Raw genomic sequence first — 24,510 nt, forward strand, 5'->3', positions numbered from 1 at the left:
CACTGTATTCCAAAAGTGCCCTAACCAATATCCTCAATGGCATAAGTCACAAGACACCAGGTTTTAGTCCAACAGGTTTATTTGAAATCACAGGCTTTTGAAGTGTAGTCCCTTCATCAGGTGATGTGAGAGAGAAGCACACAGAACATATGGGCAGAGAGAGAGATCATACAAATGTTATGAGTAGAGTGCCAAAAAGCAATTCTCTTGCAGGTGATCTGAAGTGTTAGTGTAAGTAAAGTTTCAACAGCTGAATAAGAAGCAAAGGGATCGCCTTTAATCCAATTGAATGAGGCAGACAGATAATTACAAAACATTAAAAATAAGGTCATGCTGGAGACAACCAAATGACTAGAATAATATATTAGGATAAGAGTCACATGCTGAGAGTCTAACCAAAATAACATGTAATCCAAAACTGTACAAACAAATGAAGGCAGAGAGATCATAAAAATTTATCCAGGTGATGGTGACAAAGATGATAATAAAGACTGTTCTATCTCTAACAAAAATGTGCTGGGGTCACATGTTGCACGACATGAACCCAAGATCACAGTTGAGGCCGTCTTCATGGATATGGAATTTGGCTATCAGTTTCTGCTTGGCATTGTGTATCTCAAAGGCCGCCGTGGAGGACACTGACCCAATGATTGGAAGCTGAATGTTCTTAACCACTGAAGTGTTCCCTGACTGGGAGGGAACATCCCTGTATGGCAATTGTTATACCGTGTCCATTCATCCGTTGTTGTAGCGTCTGCATGGTCTTGCCAATATACCATGCCTCAGGGCATCCTTGCCTGCAGCAAAAGAAATAGATGATACTGACCAAGTCACATGAGTATCTGCTGTGTATGTGGTGGGTGGTGTTCCCACATGATAGTAGCATCCAAGCCGATGATCTGACATGTCTTGCCGAGGTTGCCATGGCAGGCTAGTGTGATGTGGTTGATGTTCTCCTTGAAGGCTGGATAGTTTGCTGCGAATAATGGTTTGTTTAAGTTTTAGCAACTTTTGAAGGCAAGAAGTGGAGTCATAGGGATGACTTTGGCCAGATGCTGGTCATCAATGACATCTTGAAGGCTGCAAAAATCATGACAGTCTCACCACTCCAGGGAAGTACTAGATGATGAAGGGTACTCTATCAGTCATATCTTATGTCTGTCTTCTGAAGAGGTCATTGCGGTTTTTCACTGGTACATTGGAAGTGGTGATTGATGAGTTGAGCATTATATCCCATTCTTATGAGGATGCCTATCAAAATCTTCAGGTGTTCATTGCATACCTCCTCATCTGAGCAGATCCTGTGTATGTGCAGAGCTGTCCCTAGGCAATGGCTTCTTTAACATGTTTAGGGTGAAAGCTAGAGCTGTCTCTGATGGCTTGAGCAAACATGTTGAGCTTCAGGCAGTGGCCTTCTGGAAGGGTCCAGTTCAATTCTTGCTTCTGTTGCTGCACCACAGATCTCTCAACTGTTCTGTTTCGTTGGTTGTCTCATCGGGATCGCTGCTGGTATCTTCACTCACTCTACTGTAAGCCCATGATAACCTCATGGTGCTGCACTTCTCTAGGTTCCACCCTAAACTGTAACATGGTGTTGTTTGACTTCTAACTTTTTCAACTCCAGTCCAACACCTGCATCTCCACATAATGTCTGCTACAACCACAACCAAAGACATAGAAATAGTATCCCATTATGATCAATTTTATCACTGATCAATTGATTTATCATGAATCAGCCAAATAGTTGAGTGCATTCCTATAGCCAATTCTTATTAATTCTTCCACGTACATTGCAGAAAATTTCTGCAATCTGATGTTGTAACCAAAATCCCTCATTCCTAAAATAAATTTCTTCTGTCTTCTCTCAAGGATCCTCACATTCTTCATGATTCACTCCTTGTGTAAAGTGCTTGGAGCAACTGGGGAATCAATCAATATCATACAATTTTGGTGAGTGGTGGTGCCCTGCCAGTTGAGAATGAAGTTAGTGGAAAATCTTAAATGGAAGAGGTAGTGCACCAAATTAGTGGATTACATGATAACTACCAGAAACTTGGACTATGCATCAAAGATAATGCATTAGCTGACACATCATTTTGGATTAAATGTGTTGTAGCCCACAGCAAAGCCTTGGATAATGGGCATTTGTTGTGATGTCTGGCAATCTTGACTTCATATAGAAGGTGAAACAAAAGCAGTACAGTACAGATTCTGAAGACCTGAAATTAAAACAGGAAGTGCTGGAGAAATTTAGCAGGTCTGGCAGCATCTATGGAGGCAGAAACAAAGTTACTGGTTCATGTCCCCTATGACTCATCTCGATAAGTGAAGGATATAAATGTTTCTGTTTCATCAGATTCTGCCTGATCTGCCAAGTTTCTCCAGAAATTTCTGCTCATGTGGAGATGATTTGCAACAAGAATAATGAGGAAAGAGCTCAAAAATGGTCTGAGGAGAGCCAGGAGGGGGCACAAGAAAGGCTTGGCAGAACGGATTAGGGAGAACACAAAGGCATTTTACACTTATGTGAGAAATAAGAGAATCGTTAAAGAAAGAGTAGGGCCGATCAGGGATAGCATAGGGAACTTGTGTGTGGAGTCTGAGGAGGTAGGGGAAGCCCTAAATGAGTTTTTTGCTTCTGTCTTTACGAAAGAAATGAACTTTGAAGTGAATGAAACCTTTGAAGAGCAGGTGTGCATGCTGGAATGGATAGAGATAGAGGAAGCTGATGTGCTGAAAATCTTGTCAAACATTAAGATTGACAAATTGCCAGGCCCGGACCAGATTTGTCCTCGGCTGCTTTGGGAAACAAGAAATACAATTGCTTTACCACTTGCGAAGATCTTTGCATCCTCACTCTCCACTGGAGTCATTCCTGAGGACTGGAGAGAGGCAAATGTAATTTCTCTCTTCAAGAAAGGAAATAGGGAAATCCCCGGCAATTACAGACCAGTAAGTCTCACATCTGCCGTCTGCAAGGTGTTAGAAAGGATTCTGAGGGATAGGATTTATGACCATCTGGAAGAGCATGGCTTGATTAAATGCAGTCAACACGGCTTTGAGGGGGGCAGGTCATGCCTCACAAACCTTATCGAGTTCTTTGAGGATGTGACTAGAAAAGTTGATGAGGGTCGAGCTGTGATGTGGTGTATATGGACTTCAGTAAGGCATTTGATAAGGTTCCCCATGGTAGGCTCATTCAGAAGGTCAGGAGGAATGGGATACAGGGGAACTTAGCTGTCTGGATACAGAATTGGCTGGCCAACAGAAGACAGCGAGTGGTAGTAGAAGGAAAATATTCTGCCTGGAAGTCAGTGGTGAGTGGTGTTCCACAGGGCTCTGTCCTTGGGCCTCTACTGTTTGTAATTTTTATTAATGACTTTGATGTGGGGATTGAAGGATGGGTCAGCAAGTTTGCAGACGACTCGAAGGTTGGAGGTGTCGTTGACAGTGTAGAGGGCTGTTGTAGGCTGCAGCGGGACATTGACAGGATGCAGAGATGGGCTGAGAGGTGGCAGATGGAGTTCAACCTGGATAAATGCGAGGTGATGCATTTTGGAAGGTCGAATTTGAAAGCTGAGTACAGAATTAAGGATAGGATTCTTGGCAGTGTGGAGGAACAGAGGGATCTTGGTGTGCAGATACATAGATCCCTTAAAATGGCCACCCAAGTGGACAGGTTGTTAAGAAAGCATATGGTGTTTTGGCTTTCATTAACAGGGGGATTGAGTTTAAGAGTCGTGAGATCTTGTTGCAGCTCTATAAAACTTTGGTTAGACTGCACTTGGAATACTGCGTCCAGTTCTGGTCGCCCTATTGTAGAAAAGATGTGGATGCTTTGGAGAGGGTTCAGAGGAGGTTTACCAGGATGCTGCCTGGACTGGAGGGCTTATCTTATGAAGAGAGGTTGACTGAATTCGGACTCTTTTCATTGGAGAAAAGGAGGAGGAGTGGGGACCTAATTGAGGTATACAAGATAATGAGAGGCATAGATAGAGTTGATAGCCAGAGACTATTTCCCAGGGCAGAAAAGGCTAACACGAGGGGTCATAGTTTTAAGCTGGTTGGAGGAAAGTATAGAGGGGATGTCAGAGGCGGGTTCTTTACACAGAGAGTTGTGAGAGCATGGAATGCGTTGCCAGCAGGAGTTGTGGAAGCAAGGTCATTGGGGACATTTAAGAGACTGCTGGACGTGCATATGGTCACAGAAATTTGAGAGTGCATACATGAGGATCAATGGTCGGCACAACATCGTGGGCTGAAGGGCCTGTTCTGTGCTGTATTGTTCTATGTTCTATGAATGTCCAACATGGCTGTTACTGATGTGTGTGGACTGCCAAAAATAATTATGTCAGCATCCTAACTAGCACAATTGGCCCTGGAATTACCTGGACACAGTTCACGGAACCAGGATTGAAATTCAATCTCATCAATACAGTTGATGATTAATCAGAGATCCAAATGAGGACAAACTCTTTCCAAAGACAGAAGGGACTGTAATGAAACACAGATTTAGAGTAATTGGCACAAAAGTGGCATGTTGAATTCCGTTTTTAGACAGTTAATTATTTTGATCTGAAATATGCTGCTTGGTAGTGTTGTAAAACATCAATCAGTAGTAATTGTCCAAAGGAATTTAGAGAGTGTAGAAACGGAATGGTGCAGTGTAAAAGGGGGGGGAAATAAGAGTAGAACAGTCAGTAGAGTGCAAAGATTAATTAAATGGATGGAGGTGAGAAAAGGAAAGGTGCAGAGTGAAAAATTGAGATGGACAAGGAAGTAGGAGTCTATGATCAGTGAGTGAACATGATGGGGAGGGAGACAATGTGATAGGAGGGTTAGCAGAAAAGGTGAACTGGTAGAAGTCAGGGTGCCAGAGTGTCTGGTCGGCAGGAGGAGAGTGACAGGGATGTAAGATATAAGTGGAGGGTACAGGAGAAGAGTTGAGGAAAAGGAGCAAGAGTACAGCGTATTCGCAGGTGCAACTTGAGAAGGGGTGGGTGAAGAAGGAGATATTGTTTGGCAGAGAAGTAAGCAGGCAGATTGTTCAGGCCAAGAAAGGCGGCCAAGGCAGCGGGGGGCGGGGAGTGCGCGGCTGTAGGGAGCGCGCGGCAGAGGCGGGAACGATCCTGTAACTAACGGAAATTGCAGCTCCATCAGAGGTAAAGAGATTATTCTGAAATTCAGTGGAAGGCGGCGTTAATGGTTTTCGAGGCAGCTGTTGGAGATTTAAGAAATTGTCTGAGATACATTGTGTTGGAGCCCTCTGTGGTCTCAGAGCTCACACACACAATCGTAAGGCCGGCACTGTCGGCCCAGGGGTAGGATCGGTGTATGTGGAATCAAAGGAAAAGTAGTAATACATAGCATCGTGTCTGCAACCTGGCAACGAAGTTGTACGTGATCACCATTTACAAATGCAAATAAATCCGAGTAAGGCAAATTCGGAGCTGGATTTCAATACAAGAATACGTTTAACAAATGTATGGAACATATATAGCAAGTGAATTTCAATATATTCCGGTGTTGGCTGGTACATTTTAGGGAAATAAGGGGTGTTGGGTGCGGTAAACAAATCAATCGTAAGCAAAATAATTTAACAAAACAGTAAAATGTTAATGGAGTATGGCATTCATTTCTAATGGAATAGAATTCGTTTGTGTTAGAAATAACGAGTTAAACTGCTGACACCAGTTGATTAACTAAGTGAGAGTGCACAAGTGGTAATGAATGTGGAATGAACTTTAGATAGAGTAAACACAATTCACAAGGAGAAAGTGTCTTGAGTTATTTCATCAGACTTAGATCCGAATTAATATTGACATCAAGTGATGGTTGCCTAAAAATGATAGTTGTTTTTTTCTTTACAGTAGAAAGGTTATAAATTTGAGTTACTTTTGAGAAGAATGGCTGAAACCAAGTCTAAGGAATTGGGGCGTGATTGCCCCTTGATGTTTTGTGAAGTTGAATCTTATGATCAATAGAAAAATGAAGTGGAAATATCAAAGTAGTTACATCCTGATCAAAGGAAGTAACACAATATGGTTTTGGCAGTGTTGCTTCCAAATAGAAGGATGGTCAGGCATAAAGTACTCAAACCTTGACCCTGAAGAATTGGACACGAAGGACACCTTGGATAATCTATTAATGTTAGAACATAGAACAGTACAGCACAGAACAGGCCCTTCAGCCCACAATGTTGTGCCGAAAATGCCGAAATGTTATCAAACAAAATTTATAAAAAGTAATAAGGTGTAGAGCTGGATGAACACAGCAGGCCAGGCAGCATCATCGGAGCAGGAAGGCTGATGTTTTGGGCCTAGATCCTTCATCAGAAGTGGGGGCAGGGAAGGGGGTTCTGAAATAAATAGGGAAAGAGGAGGAGGTGGATCGAAGATGGATAGAGGAGAAGATAGGTGGAGAGGAGACAGACAAGTCAAAGAGGCGGGGATGGAGCCAGTAAAGGTGAGTGTAGGTGGGGAGGTAGGGAGGAGGTAGGTCAGTCCAGGGAGGACGGACAGGTCAAGGGAGCGGGATGAGGTTAGTAGGTCAGAAATGGGGGAGAGGATAGGTGAGAGGAAGAACAGGTTCGGGAGGCAGGGACGAGCTGGGCTAGTTTTGGGATGCGGTAGGGGGAGGGGAGATTTTGAAGCTTGTGAAATCCACATTGATACCATTAGGCTGCAGGGTTCCCAAGCAGAATATGAGTTGCTGTTCTGCAACCTTCAGGTGGCATTGTTGTGGCACTACAGGTGGCCAAGACGGACTTGTCATCTGAGGAATTGGGGGCGGGGGGGGGGTGGGGAATTGAAATGGTTCACGACTGGGAAGTGTAGCTGTTTATTGCTAACTGAGCGTAGGTGTTCTGCAAAGTGGTCTCCAAGCTTCCGCTTGGTTTCCCTGATATAGAGGAGGCCACCACGGGTACAGCAGATGCAGTATTCCACATTGGCAGATGTGCAGGTGAACATCAGCTTGATGTGGAAAGTCTTCTTCTTCTCCCCCCCCCCCCCCCCCCCGCAGTGGTCGAGAATGTCCTTGACCGTGTCTCCGTGATCCCAATGCATCCCTCACACCCTGTAACAACCAAAAAAGAATGCCCCTCATCATCACGTACCATCCCACCAACCTCCGGATCCAACACATCATCCTCTGACACTTCTGCCATCTGCAATCCACCAAAGACATTTTTTTCCTCCCCACGCTTGTCTGCTTTCCGGAGGGACCACTCTCTGTGACTCTTGTCCGCTCCACACTCCCCTCCAGCCACACCACACCCGGCACTTTTCCCTGCAACTGTGGGAAGTGCTACACGTGCCCCCACAACTCCTCCCTCACCCCCATCCCATGCCCGAAGAAGGCTTTCCACATCAAGCAGATGTTCACCTGTACATCTGCTAATGTGGTATACTGCATCTGCTGTACCCATTGTGGCCTTCTCTACATTGGGGAAACCAAGCAGAGGCTTTGGGACTGCTTTGCAGAACACCTACGCTCGGTTCGCAGTAAACAGCTGCACCTCCCAGTCATGAACCATTTCAACTCTCCCTCCCATTCCTCAGATGACATGTCCATCCTGGGCCTCCTGCAGTGCCGCAATGATGCCACCTGAAGGTTGCAGGAACAGCAACTCATTCCGCTTGGGAACCCTGCAGCCTAATGATATCAATGTGGGTTTCACAAACTGCAAAATCTCCCCTCCCCCTACTGCATCCCAAAACCAGCTTGTCCCCGCCTCCCTAACCTGTTCTTCCTCTCACCTATCCCCTCCTCCCATCTCAAGCTTCTCCTCCATTTCCTACCTACTAACCTCATCCTGCCCCCTTGACCTGTCCGTCCTTCCTGGACTGATCTACCTCCTCCCTACCTCCCCACCTACACTCACCTTTACTGGCTCCATCCCCGCCCCCTTGACGTGTCTGTTTTCTCTCCACCTGTCTTCTCCTCTATCCACCTTCGATCCACCTCCCCATTTTTCCCTATTTATTTCAGATGAAGGGTCTAGGTCCGAAACATCAGCCTTCCTGCACCTTTGATGCAGCTTGGCCTGCTGTGTTTATTCAGCTCTACACCTTGTTATCTCAGATTCTCCAGCACCTGCAGTTCCTACTATCTCTTATAAAAAGTAATTGTCTGTTCTGTGATATAGTCAGATTTTGATAAATTTGGAAAGCAAGACAGTTTCTATATTCAAGAATTTGTAATAGAATTTAACAGAATATATTCAAGATTGATGAAAACAATACATTGGGGATTCCAACTCAGTGCTCGCTTTTAAATTGTTGGATTGTGTGCATGGATAGACTCCTAATGTTAACTGGCATTAGATTTTCAGAAAGAAGAATGTTTCTGGAACAGATGTCCAAAGTCTCATATTTCCAGGGAAACATTCATTCTAAGTGGCCTTAATAGCTGTATTGGGCATTTAGCAGTGACACAAAGAATGGAGGATTCAATGATAGCAGAAATGCAAGACCACCTATATATCAGCTGAAAGCATTCTTTTTCCTCTGATCATTTTGTGGAATGTAGGCGTTGCTGGCTGACCAGCATTTCTTGCCCATCCCTAGCTGCCCTTTCGAAGGTGGTAGTGAGTTGCCTTCTTTGTTACAGAAGTAGAATCCTTTGATTTGATTTCCATAGGAATTCTTGGGATTGTGTGGGTCTGTGTGGAGTTTGCCTATTCTCACCATGTCTGCATGGGTTTCCATCAGTGCTCGTGTTTCCTCCCTCAGTCCAAAGACACTCATGAGTTGATGCAAGTCATCAATTTGTTACCTGAGTGTTTCACAAAGAAATTAAAAGAGATAATTGGAAAACACTGAACCTGACTATGAGAAGTTGTGGGAAATTGAAAACAATTGAGGTCATTTATTGATAAAGCTTATTTTTTGTTAGTTAAAAGAGGAGAAAATATAGAAGGGCCTATTATAAGAAAAGATGTAGAACATGAAAAAAATTTGTATCTTTTTCATTATTTTATGTTAAAAGTTTGTTTGTATGTCTTTAAAGTTTGATTCAAAGAGGGAAAACTGTCTATAAAGCAAGAGTTGAGCCAATGACTGGATTAAGTAATTGAGTAAATATGAAGAGGAATCAGGTTGTCCTATTTGCAGAATGAGCTGCGTGACTGAACACCCTAACCCTGTCTATAAAAGGAAGGGATCTTGAGTTCTATTTTACCAACAGTCTTTGATCTGAACTAAGAAAATAATCAGCTAAGTTATGTTGTTTGTTTAAAACTATTTGCTTGATAATATTAAACATTGCTAAAAGGAGACAAGGAATCGAAGGCTTTTGGCTTACACTCATCAGGACCAGGAGATAAGAAATATATTTGGCAGCGGTGGTGGTGTTGGTGGGGACACCAATTTATGCAGCATTAGGGCAGGGTTTCAGTTTATTGGCCATTGTCAATATGGACATGATGCAGCAGCAGTTAATTAGCAATTTCAATTCCCAAACCAAAATTCCATAGACCCTTTAAAATTTTTCATAGATTGAGTACGGTAGATGTAGAAACATGTTTCCACTTATGGGACTGAAAAACTTATATCCAATTAAAGATAAATACTAATAAATCCAATTAAATAAACCAGGAGAAATTTACTTACTTGGAGATCAGTGTAATGACTAACTTGCTTACCAGTATCTGAGGAAAACAACAATGTATTTCACTAGAGAAAGAAAAATACTTCGGGGATAAATGAATATAAGCATATATTGACTGGGTGAGATTAAACAGAGTAGGAAAAATGGACACAAAATAGCCTGCTTCTTTCTGTAAACTTGAAAGAATAAATAAGCCATTGATTTTATTGTGTGTCATTGGAATATTGCAATTATGGAAACAAGTCTAACACTTGTGTTTTGGAATTTTCTTTTCATAGCAATTATTTTTCAGTCCATATTGGAAAACAATCTTCCATCTTGATCCTTTTGCATATTTCTAAAAGGTGGTAGGAGAGATAAGAACAGAAGATGGACCTTACCTTAGGCGTAATGTTGAGCTTCTCAATTATGCGTATCTTGTTTGCTAGTCAAAATTTGGTAAGAAATCAATGAAATATCAATGTTGTCTCTTAAGTTCCTAAATTTAGAACATTAGTTTTGTAACACTATTATTTTGATGCAGGTAAACAGTTCAATGATGTCCACAGAGCAAGGTTCGTATCTTGTAAGTAATTTCACAGCCGGGTATTTTCAAAAACTTGACAATATAATTCAACCACCTACACAATGCAGGTTTAAACTAACTATAAAGAAGGGAATGAAAGATTTTTTAGAATAATACCATGTCTAATACAGTGTTTGTAGATTTCATATTGCAAGAGATCATCAGGGGTTTGTGCCATTATGTTAAAAAAGTACTCATTGTGGTTTTTATAGAATATATTAAAGTGAGTTATACTCACAGAACTCACCCTAGTATATGAAAACAGCAGGAAACAATACGTTATAATTTTTGAATTTGAGCATAGGGTAATTATCTTTCCCTGCCCAATGCCCAAAGTCCCTGGACGCTCTCTCCCTAAAACAGTCATGCATTTTACCCTTAGTCAAAAGGCTATAACATCATAGCTCGCCATGACTTTCTTAACTCTTTTGTCTGCATCAAGTTATTTTAATAACAGAAAATGAGTTTTGTAACACAAACTGAACTGATTATTCCTTTTTTAAGAACAGTGTAACCATATTTTCCACATAAAGAAGCACAACTGACCCTATCTCAGTTAAACTTATCTTCTATTGTTTGAAAAATATTAGTGGCAAATCCAACAAAGACTTAATTTTAACTTTTTTTTGTAACTTAGTTTTAATTCACTATAAAGGTTGACCACAAGGGCCTGAAGCTTACTCTGGCCATGGGAAAGTTTTTGACAACTGCATTGGCAATCCATGAGTAAACTTCACATACCATTTTTTTGCCTTTTCACACTCCAGTTTGAGAGTGTAGATTAGACTAGATTCCCTACAGTGGGAGAGCAGGCCCTTTGGCCATGCTAAACTGCCCATAGTGTTCAGGTTATAGTGTTCAGTGAGGATTTAGATTAGATTACCTGAAGTGTGGAAACAAGCCCTTTGGCCCAACAAATCCACACTGCCCCTTGAAGCATCCCACCCAGACCCATCCCCCTATAACCCACACACCCCTGAACACTATGGGCAATTTAGTGTAGCAGATCCACCTAGCCTACACATCTTTGGACTGTGGGAGGAAACCAGAGCACCCAGAGGAAACCCACACAGACATGGGGAGAATGTGCAAACTCCACACAGACAGTTACCTGAGGCTGGAATCAAACCCAGGTCCCTGGCACTGTGAGGCTGCAGTGCTAACCACTGAGCCACCATGCTGCCCCAAGCTTGTGAGATGTGTGATTGCAGAGGTGAATCTGTTAGAAAGCCTACCTTTGTTCTTGAAAACAGTATGCAAGAAATCAACAATGTTCAATAATATTAGATGTAGGAGCAGAATTAGACTATTTGGCCCATCAAGTTGTCTTCATCATTCAGTGAGAATGTACTTGATATGGTAACTCTCAGTAAATAAAAACCAAAAGAACTGCAGATGGTATAAATCAAGAACAAAAACAAAATTGCTGAAGAGGCTGAGCAGGTCTTGCAGCATCTGTGAGGGGGGGGTGGGGGGGTGTAGTGGTGGGGGGGGTGCGGAGAGTGGAGGAGGGAGGAGGAGGAGGAGCAGTTACTATTTCAGGTCTGGTGACCTTTCCTCAGAACTGATGATGGCTGGGAAAACGTCACTTTATATATAGGGTGGGGTTGGGAGTAACCATTAGGGAGCAAACAACAAAGAGAGAGCAAGTCAGTTGGACAGACAAAGGAGTTGCTAACGATCAGGCTGGGAGGGTGAATAGTTGTTAATGGGGACTATTAGTGACTAACAACAGGGTACAATGGCAGGCTATGCCTTAACAAGACCCAGTGTGTGGGATTGGGGGCTGGGACATGGGACAGTTTAGGCCCGAAATTATTGAACTCAGTAGTGAGTCTGGAGGGCCGTAGGGTCCTCAAGTGGAAAATGAGGTGTAGTTTCTCCGGCTTGCATTGGGCTTTGCTGGAACAGTGCAGCAAGCCAGAGACAGAGATGTTGGCCAGGCAGCAGGGTGGTGCATTAAAGTGGCAGGCAACAGGTAGTTCAGAGTCTTTTTTGCAAGCAGAACATAGATGTTCTGCGAAGCGGTTGCTAAGTCTAAGCTTCATTTCCCCAATGTAGAGGAGATCACATTGTAACTTAGCAGCGAATGCAATAGACTAGATTATGGAAAGTGCAGGTGAAGTGTTGCTACACCTGGAAAGTATGTTTGGGCCCTTGGATACTGGGAAGGGAGGAGTTAAATGGGAAGGTGTCGCACCTTCACCGGTTACAGGGGAAGGTGCCGTAGGGCTGTGGGGAGGTGTTGAGGGTGAAGGAATTGTGGACCAGGGTGCCCCGGAGGGACCCTGGACTATACATCCTCACACCCCACTTCTTGTAAAGACTCCATTCACTTTCTCAGTTCCTCCATCTCCGTCGCATATGTTCAGATGAGGCCAACTCGATAAGGGAACCTCCAAAATGTCTACCTTCTTCCTCAGTCGAGGATTCCCCAGCTCTACTGTTGACAGGGCCCTCAACCAGGTCCAACCCATCTCCCGCATTTCTGCCCTTGCCCCTTCTCTTCCCTCCCGCAACAGCTACAGCATTCCCCTCATCCTCACGTACCATCCCACCAGCATCCACATCCAGAAGATCATCAGCCGCCATTTTCACCACCGCCAGCAAGCTGATATTTCGGGCCTAGACCCTGTATCAGATAATGATTTTCTAATGAAAGGTCTAGGCCCGAAACGTCAGTTTTCTTCTCTGAAGATGCTGCTTGGCCTGCTGTGTTCATCCAGCTCTGTACCTTGTTATCATTAGATTGATGATCTGCAATGGGATAATAATGTAATTTGGGAGCTCATCCTAGATCCATCATCCACAAACGACAGTGCTGGGATTTGCTAAATTTGAGGCTAATAAAGATTTTTAAGGTGAATGTTATGGTACAGATTAAGAAACAAAAAGTCTTTGTCAGTTGCTATAACTTTACTGGAGAGAGAAGATTTATCCTGAGACTGTGACCCCTGTTTCTAGATTCCCCAACCAAGGAAAATATCCTCCCTGCATATTGACTTTCCAGCCCCGGTCAGAATTTTCTATATTGAAATCAGATCCACTGTCACCTTTCTAAATTCTAGTGAATATAGGCTCAATTGAACCAATATTCCCTCACAGGATAATCCTGCCATTTCTAATACCAGCCTAATGACCTCCACTGCACTCCCTCAATGGCAAGTATATCCTTTCTTGGGTGGGAAGACCAAACTATTCGCAATTCCTCAGGTGTGCCCCCGCCAAGGCTTGTGTAACTGCACTGAGATGTCCATATTTCTGAACTCACATTTCCTTGCAAACAAGGCCAATATGCCATTTGCTTTCCTAACTGCTTGCTGCACCTGCCTGTCTATTTTCATTAACTGATACAAGGACTCTTTCTGTTCATCCACACTTCCCAATTTATCATCTTTTAAATGATGCTCTTACTTTCTGTTATACAATATTTTTCATGTGGTGTATGGAATAAGACCATGTGTTTGCCCAATCACCCACTTGTCAAAATTACCTTGAAGCCTCCTTGCATCTTCTCATAACTCCCAATCTTGCAAACTTGGAAGTGTTGCACATAATTTCCCCATCTAGATTGTTTATATATAATGAATAGCTAGAGTGCAAGCACTGATCCTTGCAGTATCCCAGTAGTCATTGCCTACTGTTCAGTAAAATAAATATTTCTTCCACTCTGTTTCATAACTGTCAACCAATTCTTGATCTATGCCAGTGTAATGCACCCCATCCCATGTAATTTAACTTTGCCACTAATCTCTCATGATAGACATTCTGACAATTCAAATATATCCCATCCACTGGTTTCCTATTGTCTATTCTCCTGGTTATATCCTTGAAATATTCCAGTAGATTTAGTTAAGCATGATTTGCCTCTCATACAGGATCTAACAGCAGCAATCAATACAAGTCAAACCTTTGGGACAATGTTGTTTCTCTTCAGTTAGCTTGAGTTTTTTTCTAAATAAGCAGCTATAATCTTGTTAACAATTAGTTGTTGCTGCCTTCCCCAGGACAGATTTCAAACCAACTGGGTTATAGTTTAAGATAACAAAGTGTGTAACTGGATGAACACAGCAGGCCAAGCAGCATGTCAGGAGCACAAAAGCTGACGTTTCGGGCCTAGACCCTTCATCCAAGGCCCGAAATGTCAGCTTTTGTGCTCCTGACATGCTGCTTGGCCTGCTGTGTTCATCCAGCTACACACTGTGTTATCTTGGATTCTCCAGCATCTGCAGTTCCCATTATCTCTGGGTTATAGTTTCCTGTTTTATGCCTCCATTCCTTCCTAAATTAAAGGGTTACATCTACTTCTTCTCAGTCTAATGGAACTTTCTTGAATCTACAGAATTTTGAAAAGTTAACATAACATACCTACTGAGATAACAAGGCACAGAGCTGGATGAATATAACAGACCAAGCAGCATCAGAGGAGCAGGAAAGCTAATGTTTCGGGCCTGGACCCTCCTTCAGAAAATGACATACCTATTGCCTCATTAGCAATATGTTTATAATCCTAAAATGAAATCTATCTATATTCTAATTTGTCATCTTGCAACTCCATCCGTTTGCTGCAGAAGGCTCTTAAGGCTGAGAAGCAGTTTTTTAATAAGTAAAGGAATCAAGGGTTATGTGAAAAAGGCAGGAAGATGGAGTTGAGGATTATCTGATCCATCATGATCTCATTAAATAGTAGAGTAGACTTGATGGGTTGAATGAACTACATCCTTTCTGTAATTTTAGGCAGGCTTGTTCAAACTGAAGTATTTTCTTACTAGGTTATGACTTCTATTTGTCTCCTCAAATCATGTATCAGCATCTAGTGAATAAAACAAAGAATTGTGGATGCTGCAGATCTGGAAAAAATACCAGAAATTCCTGTTGAAACTCAGCAGGCCAGGCACATCTATGGAAGAAAGCAGTGTTATAGTTTCAAGCCCAGTGACTCTTCATTCGTTGAATCTTTCTTTGACTGCACCATTTCAAGCTTGAATTTCCTCTCTTCCTTTTCCCTCTGGAATTTTAATCCTGTTTGTTTCATTTCTTAGAATTTTAAAAAGACACGAAATGGAAATGCATTCTTCCCTCCTTTGTGCTTTGTTCCTGTGGAATTCCTTCTCCAGATTTTCTGTTTTCATCATGCTCAAGCTGCTTCAACCAAATTGATATCACTTGATTCTGATATTTTACTACCTTGAGTATTTGGTCACTCTCGTATTTCTACTAAATCTAAGTGCCTTGCTGGTACCTCAGTTATGTTTACCTTCAAGGCCACTGCTAGTTTACTTGCAATTCAAGCAAACAGCTTTTTGCAAGTTTACTTAAGACTGTCGGGGACCGTTGTGCCACCTGCTAGAAAACTTTTGCAATTTCCACTGCATTTCTTATTTGCAGTACAAAACCTGTAGTTTTATTTTTATTTTAATAACTTAATAATGCCAGACTCTAATCTATGATAACAAGGCATCGAGCTGGATGAACACAGCAGGCCAAGCAGCATTATAGGAGCAGGAAAGCTGAAGTTTTGGGCCTAGACCCTGCTCCTATGATGCTACTTGGCCTGCTGTGTTCATCCAGTTCTACACCTTGTTATCTCAGATTCTGCAGCATCTGCCGTTCTTACTGTCTTTGAGACGCTAACCTATATTGTCTTGGTTTCAAAATAATGTGTTTAAGAGCCCCAATCTTTTTTTATGGCCCACTTGAGAAAATGTATTGATACTTAAGCATCCACTACTCTTGAGGTTTCCACAAAACCTAACAATTTAGTCAAAGGGCCAAAGTTGCAATTTATGTGTTTGGTGAAATCAAGATAATGGAAAACCCAGACCAGGTTCCTGTGATTAACATTAGCTACTAATTATTACAATTAAGCAAATTATAATCACTAGTGTACAGCTGTGAACTATTAACATATGCCCTACCAGTTACGATTCTAAACTTGTTTTTAAAACCACTACACTTGTACAGACAGACATAGACAAACAAACAAAAAATATGATTGGGGGAAAATATACTGGGGAACAGAATTTTTTTATCACCAGTCTACAGTATTCATTGAGCTATTCCTTTTAGTTTGCGAGAATTTTCTGTTCTTCATGTTCTCTCACTTCATTGAAGGAGGGGACAATTGACACATTAAGTAAAAAGTTTCATAGTTGTTCATTAAAGGTAACAGCTTACAGCAACTGGTAGGGTTTTTGGTTGGTTGACTTCAACTTTCAGGTATTTATTTACTGCAGAGAGAAATACATACATTTCAGAGTTGTCAGGATGAAGATCTTTAGTAATTGGTTGCAATTGCACAAACAAATCAGATTCTTGTTACTGCCCAAATCATAGTCAGCATAACAATACCTGTGCTGTACCATCCAAAAATATCTTTCAGTACAGCTTGAATAAAGCAGGATTTTAAACACCACACAAAATGAGTTTCAGTTACTTGGTTTTAAAAGTGTAGTCATTCCTTCCACACAGTCCTTGATTCTAAAATAGTCCTTTAATCCATTTTACTCTGCAATCAAAAATGCAGAAAATGATATCATACCATCTTTACAATTGTCATCATCACTTTCCTGCATTCTGCCCAAAAAGGTTCTTGTGTAAGTACCCTGTAGCAGAGCTGATGTATCCACTGTCCAGATTGCAGCCACTGGTGTATAATTACGCATCATGATTTGTCACTAGTATCAAACATTTGTAAATGACCTGCTATCTGAGCTGACAGCTGCAAGTATAAGCTGTAAGTGATTCAGTTTCTCAGACTCACATTTTCTCATAGATTTTTGAGGACGGGTAGCCGTTGATCCTTGCCATGTGAAAATACAAAATTGCAAGCGATTTAGGTGTGTTGGAAAGGGATATTAGGAGGAAGGAAAGAACTTCCTTTTGTCCATCTTCAGTTTCCACCCCAGGGTGGGGTGAGGAGTGAAGGGACAAGATATTCAAGGCATTAACTAACCAGTTCCTGATAATTTGCTCGGCTGGGGTGCTGAGAGAATGCAGGAATGCTGGTGTTCTGCAGATTCACTGGTTTCCCTCTGAATGATAAACAAGTGCTGCTGTTGTCAGTGATTCTCAGATTTCATGAAAAAGTATTTTGAATGTTTTTCAGTGAAGGAGAGGCCTTTGTTTAGATTTTTAAAAAAGGGTGATCCAGTGATTTTCATGGATGAAGAAAGATTAAAGAGTTAGCAGTGGAATTTTAACAGTTTATTAAAATTAAAATATGACATGGGATTCAATATTGAGATGAGCTGTAGTATAGAAGAATCAAATAGAACATAGAACAGTACAGCACAGAACAGGCCCTTCAGCCCACAATGTTGTGCCGACCATTGATCCTCATGTATGCACCCTCAAATTTCTGTGACCATATACATGTCCAGCAGTCTCTTAAATGACCCCAATGACCCTGCTTCCACAACTGCTGCTGGCAACGCATTCCATGCTCCCACAACTCTCTGCGTAAAGAACCTGCCTCTGACATCCCCTCTATACTTTCCACCAACCAGCTTAAAACTATGACCCCTCGTGCTAGCCATTTCTGCCCTGGGAAATAGTCTCTGGCTATCAACTCTATCTATGCCTCTCATTATCTTGTATACCTCAATTAGGTCCCCTCTCCTCCTCCTTTTCTCCAATGAAAAGAGACCGAGCTCAGTCAACCTCTCTTCATAAGATAAGCCCTCCAGTCCAGGCAGCATCCTGGTAAACCTCCTCTGAACCCTCTCCAAAGCATCCACATCTTTCCTATAATAGGGCGCCCAGAACTGGACGCAGTATTCCAAGTGCGGTCTAACCAAAGTTTTATAGAGCTAGAACATAGAACATAGAACATAGAACAGTACAGCACAGAACAGGCCCTTCAGCCCACAATGTTGTGCCGACCATTGATCCTCATGGATGCACCCTCAAATTTCTGTGACCATATGCATGTCCAGCAGTCTCTTAAATGACCCCAATGACCTTGCTTCCACAACTGCTGCTGGCAACGCATTCCATGTTCTCACAACTCTCTGCGTAAAGAACCTGCCTCTGACATCCCCTCTATACTTTCCACCAACCAGCTTAAAACTATGACCCCTCGTGCTAGCCATTTCTGCCCTGGGAAATAGTCTCTGGCTATCGACTCTATCTATGCCTCTCATTATCTTGTATACCTCAATTAGGTCCCCTCTCCTCCTCCTTTTCTCCAATGAAAAGAGACCGAGCTCAGTCAACCTCTCTTCATAAGATAAGCCCTCCAGTCCAGGCAGCATCCTGGTAAACCTCCTCTGAACCCTCTCCAAAGCATCCACATCTTTCCTATAATAGGGCGCCCAGAACTGGACGCAGTATTCCAAGTGCGGTCTAACCAAAGTTTTATAGAGCTGCAACAAGATCTCACGACTCTTAAACTCAATCCCCCTGTTAATGAAAGCCAAAACACCATATGCTTTCTTAACAACCCTGTCCACTTGGGTGGCCATTTTAAGGGATCTATGTATCTGCACACCAAGATCCCTCTGTTCCTCCACGCTGCCAAGAATCCTATCCTTAATCCTGTACTCAGCTTTCAAATTCGACCTTCCAAAATGCATCACCTCGCATTTATCCAGGTTGAACTCCATCTGCCACCTCTCAGCCCATCTCTGCATCCTGTCAATGTCCCGCTGCAGCCTACAACAGCCCTCTACACTGTCAACGACACCTCCGACCTTTGTGTCGTCTGCAAACTTGCTGACCCATCCTTCAATTCCCTCGTCCAAGTCATTAATAAAAATTACAAACAGTAGAGGCCCAAGGACAGAGCCCTGTGGAACTCCACTCACCACTGACTTCCAGGCAGAATATTTTCCTTCTACTACCACTCGCTGTCTTCTGTTGGCCAGCCAATTCTGTGTCCAAGCAGCTAAGTTCCCCTGTATCCCATTCCTCCTGACCTTCTGAATGAGCCTACCATGGGGAACCTTATCAAATGCCTTACTGAAGTCCATATACACCACATCCACAGCTCGACCCTCATCAACCTTTCTAGTCACATCCTCAAAAAACTCGATAAGGTTTGTAAGGCATGACCTACCCCTCACAAAGCCGTGTTGACTGTATTTGATCAAGCCATGCTCTTCCAGATGGTCATAAATCTTATCCCTCAGAATCCTTTCTAACACCTTGCAGACGACAGACGTGAGACTTACCGGTCTATAATTGCCGGGGATTTCCCTATTTCCTTTCTTGAAGAGAGGAATTACATTTGCCTCTCTCCAGTCCTCAGGTACGACTCCAGTGGAGAGCGAGGATGCAAAGATCTTCGCAAGTGGCGAAGCAATTGCATTTCTCGCTTCCCAAAGCAGCCGAGGACAAATCTGATCCGGGCCGGGCGACTTGTCAATCTTAATGTTTGACAAAATTTTCAGCACATCAGCTTCGTCTATCTCTATCCATTCCAGCATGCACACCTGCTCTTCAAAGGTTTCATTCACTACAAAGTTGGTTTCTTTCGTAAAGACAGAAGCAAAAAACTCATTTAGGGCTTCCCCTACCTCCTCAGGCTCCACACACAAGTTCCCTATGCTATCCCTGATCGGCCCTACTCTTTCTTTGACCATTCTCTTATTCCTCACGTAAGTGTAAAATGCCTTTGTGTTTTCCCGGATTCCTTCTGCCAAGCCTTTCTCGTGCCCCCTCCTGGCTCTCCTCAGACCATTTTTGAGCTCCTTCCTTGCCTGCATGTAATCCTCTCTAGCTGAACTTGACCCTAGCTTCCTCCACCTTATGTAAGCTACCTTCTTCCTTTTCACTAGAAGCTCCACCGCTCTCGTCATCCAAGGTTCCTTAATCTTACCCCTTCTTGCCTGTCTCAGAGGGACATATTTACTCATCACTCCCAACAACTGTTCCTTAAACCGTCTCCACATGTCTATAGTTCCCTTACCATGGAACAACTGCTCCCAGTCCATGCTTCCTAACTCATGTCTAATCGCATCATAGTTTCCTCTTCCCCAATTAAATATCCTCCCATTCTGCCTAATCCTCTCCTTCTCCATAGCTATGTAGAATGTGAGGCAGTTATGGTCACTATCACCAAAATGCTCTCCCACCACAAGATCTGATACCTGCCCCGGCTCGCTTCCGAGCACCAAGTCTAGAATGGCCTCTCCCCTCGTCGGCCTGTCAACGTACTGCGTTAGGAAACCCTCCTGAACACACCTTACAAAAACAGCTCCATTCAAATCTTCTGCTCGAAGGAGGTTCCAATCAATATTAGGAAAGTTAAAGTCACCCATTACAACAACCCTACTGCGTGCACACTTTTCCAAAATCTGTCGACCTATGCTTTCTTCAATCTCCCTGCTGCTATTGGGGGGCCTGTAGTAAACCCCTAACGAGGTGACTACTCCTTTGCTGTTCCTAATTTCCACCCATACTGACTCAGTAGGCAGATCTTCCTCGACAAAGGAAGCTTCTGTAGCTGTGATACCCTCTCTGATTAGTAGTGCTACACCCCCTCCTCTTTTTCCCCCCTCCCTATTCTTTTTAAATGTTCTAAACCCTGGAAAATCCAGCAACCAATACTGCCCATGAGAAACCCATGTCTCTGTTATGGCCACAACATCATAGCACCAGGTACTGATCCATGCTCTAAGTTCATCACTTTTATTCCTGATACTCCTTGCATTAAAGCAAACACACTTTAACCGATCCCTTGGTTCCTTCCCAGGAAAATCCTTCCCACTAGCTGGTCTACCTCTTGCTACAGCCTCACCTGCATCAACGCTCACCTCTGGTATACAGCTCAGGTTCCCACCCCCCTGCCATACTAGTTTAAACCCTCTCGAACTACTCGAGCAAACCTTCCACCCAGGACATTGGTCCCCTTCCAGTTCAGATGCAACCCGTCCTTCTTGTACAGGTCCCACCTTCCCCAGAAGGCATCCCAATTATCAACATATCTGAAGCCCTCCCTCCTACACCAGCTGCGTAGCCACGTGTTCAGCTGCGCCCGCTCCCTGTTCCTCACCTCGCTATCTCGTGGCACCGGTAGTAAACCAGAGAACACTACTCTGTTCGTCCTGCTCTGCAGCTTCCATCCTAACTCCCTGAAATCACTTTTTATATCCTCAAACCTATTTCTGGCTATATCATTTGTGCCAATATGTAACACGATTTCTGGCTGTTCGCCCTCCCCTTTTAGAACTTTATACACCCGATTGGAGACGTCCCGGACCCTGGCACCAGGGAGGCAACATACCTTCTGGGAATCTCGATCTTGCCCACAAAATCTCCTGTCGATTCCCCTAACTATCGAGTCCCCTACCACGAGTACTTTTCTATTCTGCCCCCTTCCCTTCTTTGCCACAGTGTCAGGCTCAGTGCCAGAGAATTGACTGCTATGGCTTTCCTCTGGTAGGTCATCCCCCCCAGCAGTATCCAAAACGGTATACTTATTGCTGAGGGGAATGCCCACAGGGGATCTCTGCACTGTCTGTCTGTCCCCTTTCCTCCCCCTAACTGTAACCCATCTATCCTCGTCCTGAGCCTTAGGAGTGACCAACTCCCGATAACTCCTCTCAATTACCCCCTCTGCCTCCCGAATGATCCGTAGTTCATCCAGCTCCAGCTCCATTTCCCTAACACGGTTTTCAAGGAGCTGTAGCTGGGTGCACTTCCCGCAGATGTAGCCAGCGGAGACGTGTGCCACATCTCCCAACTGCCACATTCTGCAGGAGGAGCAAGCAACTGCCCTAGCATCCATACCCCACTTATCTGAACACCCACTCAATACTAAAGCAGAAAGCTTACTTCAAGTAATAATAACAAATTAATAACAAACTTATGTTCAATAGAGAAAGTTTAGAATGAACCTTACCTTATTAACTAGGTTAGAGGAGGAGGGCGGGTGGGAGACACTACAGTTGTAGAGTCTCGGGTTTAGCCGCCTTGCTGATATATACGGTCACTGCTTTCCTTCCCGGCTGCCCCTCTGGTCCTCGTCACTTCCTCTGGTGCTCCCACTCCTTCTCTGAAAGAGGAAAAAAAAACACCGCTGCCCGCTACCGGTAAGTAATTTTAAAAATAAACTGCTTTACCTTAGCTGCAGTCTTCCGGGTCCGTCTTGCCTCCGCTGCTGCTCGCCATAGATAATGTAATACAGTTGCTTTAAAATACTTAAAATTGTTTTCAACTTCCAGATATTTTCAACACAATATGGACAGACTCTGAAGAGCTGGATATAGTTAGCAGAATAATGAAAATTAATAAACATCTGGGTAAGAAAAGTGCAACTGATATGTCTTTTGGCCAATTGTCTTGGAAACATGCATGTTTCTCTAGCAAAGATCTGTTTATTTGAATCCTTCAGTATGCCAATTGGGTATTGTTATTGTCTACATTTCAATAGTAGCACAGTAGCTACACTTAAAGTGCATTATTTGTATGATTATTGTGAGCAGTTTTACATAGCATCTCATTCTTCTGAACTTCAGATTATACAGGCCTCCTTAATGTCACCTCAAAATATGGCCCCATCATCTCAGAAATCAGTCTGGTAATTTTCTACCACAGTTATTCATAGAATCCGTACAATGTGAAAACAGGCCTTTCGGCCCAACAAATCCACACCACGCCTTTGAAGAGCATCCCCCCGCCAACTCATTCCCCTATCCTGCATTTTCCCAAGTCTACCCTGCACATCTTTGGACTGTGGGCGGAATCCGGAGCACCTGGAGGAAACCCGCACAGACATGGGTGGAATTGAACCTGGGTCTCTGGCACAGTGAGGCAGCAGTGCTAACCACTGAGACAGTGTGCTGCCTGCATTCTATGTCTTCATTAGGCAAGGGGACAAGAACTACATATAATACTGTAGAGGCAGTGTAAACGGTGTTCTGTGCAATCATTGGGTCATAGTGTTGTATAACACAGAAACATACCCTTTAGTCCAACCAGCCCATTCTGACCACAGTCCCAAACTAAACTAGTCCCACCTGCCTGTGCTAGGCCCATATCTCTCCAAACATTTCTTATTCATGTTCATATCGAAATGTCTTTTAAAAGTGGTAACTATACCCACAAGTACCACTTCTTCTAGAAGTTTATTCCACACATAAACCACTCTCTGCGTAAAAAAAAGTCTCCATGTCATTTTTAAATCTTTCCCATTTCACCTTAAAAAATGTCCCCTAGTCTTGAAATCCCCAACCCTAAGGAAAAGAAACCTGTCATTCACCTCATCTATACTCCTCATGATTTTATAAATGTCTGTATGGTTTTCTCTTGAAAAAAATTCCAGCCTATTCAGCCTCTCCAAATAACTCTAACCCTCCATTCCTGATAATAACCTTGTAAATTTCTTCAGAATCCTCTCTAGCTTAATGATGTCCTTCCTTTAATACGGTTACTAGAACTGGACACAGTACTTCAGAAGAGGCCTCACCAACATCCTTTACAACGTCAACATAATGTCCTAACTGGTGTAATCATAGGTCTGAGCAATGAAATCAAGCACAGTAAATGCATTCTTAACCACTCTATCTATATGTGATGCAAACTTCAAAGAATTATGTAACTGAACCACTCGGTCTGTGTTCTACAATGCTGCCTAATGCCCTACTTTTAGCTGTGTAAATCCTGCCCTGGTTTGTTTTACTAAATTGTAATACTTTGCATTTATCCAAATTAAACTCCATTTGCCATTCTTCAGCCCATTGACCCAATTGATCAGGATCTCTTGGCAATCTTAGTTAACCTTCTTCTCTGGGCGGCACGGTGGCTCAGTGGTTAGCACTGCAGCCTCACGGCACCAGGGACCCAGGTTTGATTCCAGCCTCGGGCAACTATCTGTGCGGAGTTTGCACATTCTCCCCATGACTGTTCTTTAATCAAAGAGTGGTAAGGGCGTGAAACGCCCTGCCTGCCAATGTAGTGAACTCAGCCACATTAGGGGCATTTAAACAGTCTTTGGATAAGCATATGGATGATGATGGGATAGTGTAGGGGGATGGGCTTATATTAGTTCACAAGTCGGTGCAACATCGAGGGCCAAAGGGCCTGTTCTGCGCTGTATTGTTCTATGTTCTATGACTGTGTGGGTTTCCTCCCACAGTCCAAAGATGTGCAGGATAGGTGGATTGGCGGGCTAAATTGCCTGTGGTGGTCAGGGGTGTGTGGGTTATAGGGTGGTGGGGATGGGTCTGGGTGGGATGCTCCAAGGGGTGATGTGGACTTGTTGGACCGAAGGCCCTGTTTCCACACTGTAGGGAATTTAATCTTTTAATCTGTCCACTATACTACCAGTTTTGGTGTCATCCACAAACTTACTAACCATGCCTTATATATTCTCATTTGAAATATTTGTA

General features: G+C 43.2%; 1 protein-coding gene across 1 annotated transcript in view; it reads left to right on the forward strand.

Annotated features, from left to right (window-relative positions):
* Positions 1 to 5,130: 5,130 nt before the first annotated feature.
* The window catches only part of LOC125459484 (hatching enzyme 1.2-like), a 133,892-nt gene continuing 114,512 nt past the window's right edge, over positions 5,131 to 24,510 (forward strand). Inside the window, exons 1-3 of the mRNA XM_059651856.1 lie at positions 5,131 to 5,162; positions 10,136 to 10,177; positions 22,345 to 22,422. Of these exons, the coding sequence (XP_059507839.1) occupies positions 22,401 to 22,422 (22 nt within the window). The 5' untranslated portion in view covers positions 5,131 to 5,162; positions 10,136 to 10,177; positions 22,345 to 22,400. The remainder of the gene's footprint in view (positions 5,163 to 10,135; positions 10,178 to 22,344; positions 22,423 to 24,510) is intronic.

The sequence above is a fragment of the Stegostoma tigrinum genome, chromosome 17 (genome assembly GCF_030684315.1).
Source record: "Stegostoma tigrinum isolate sSteTig4 chromosome 17, sSteTig4.hap1, whole genome shotgun sequence".
NCBI classification, from domain to species: Eukaryota; Metazoa; Chordata; class Chondrichthyes; order Orectolobiformes; family Stegostomatidae; genus Stegostoma; species Stegostoma tigrinum.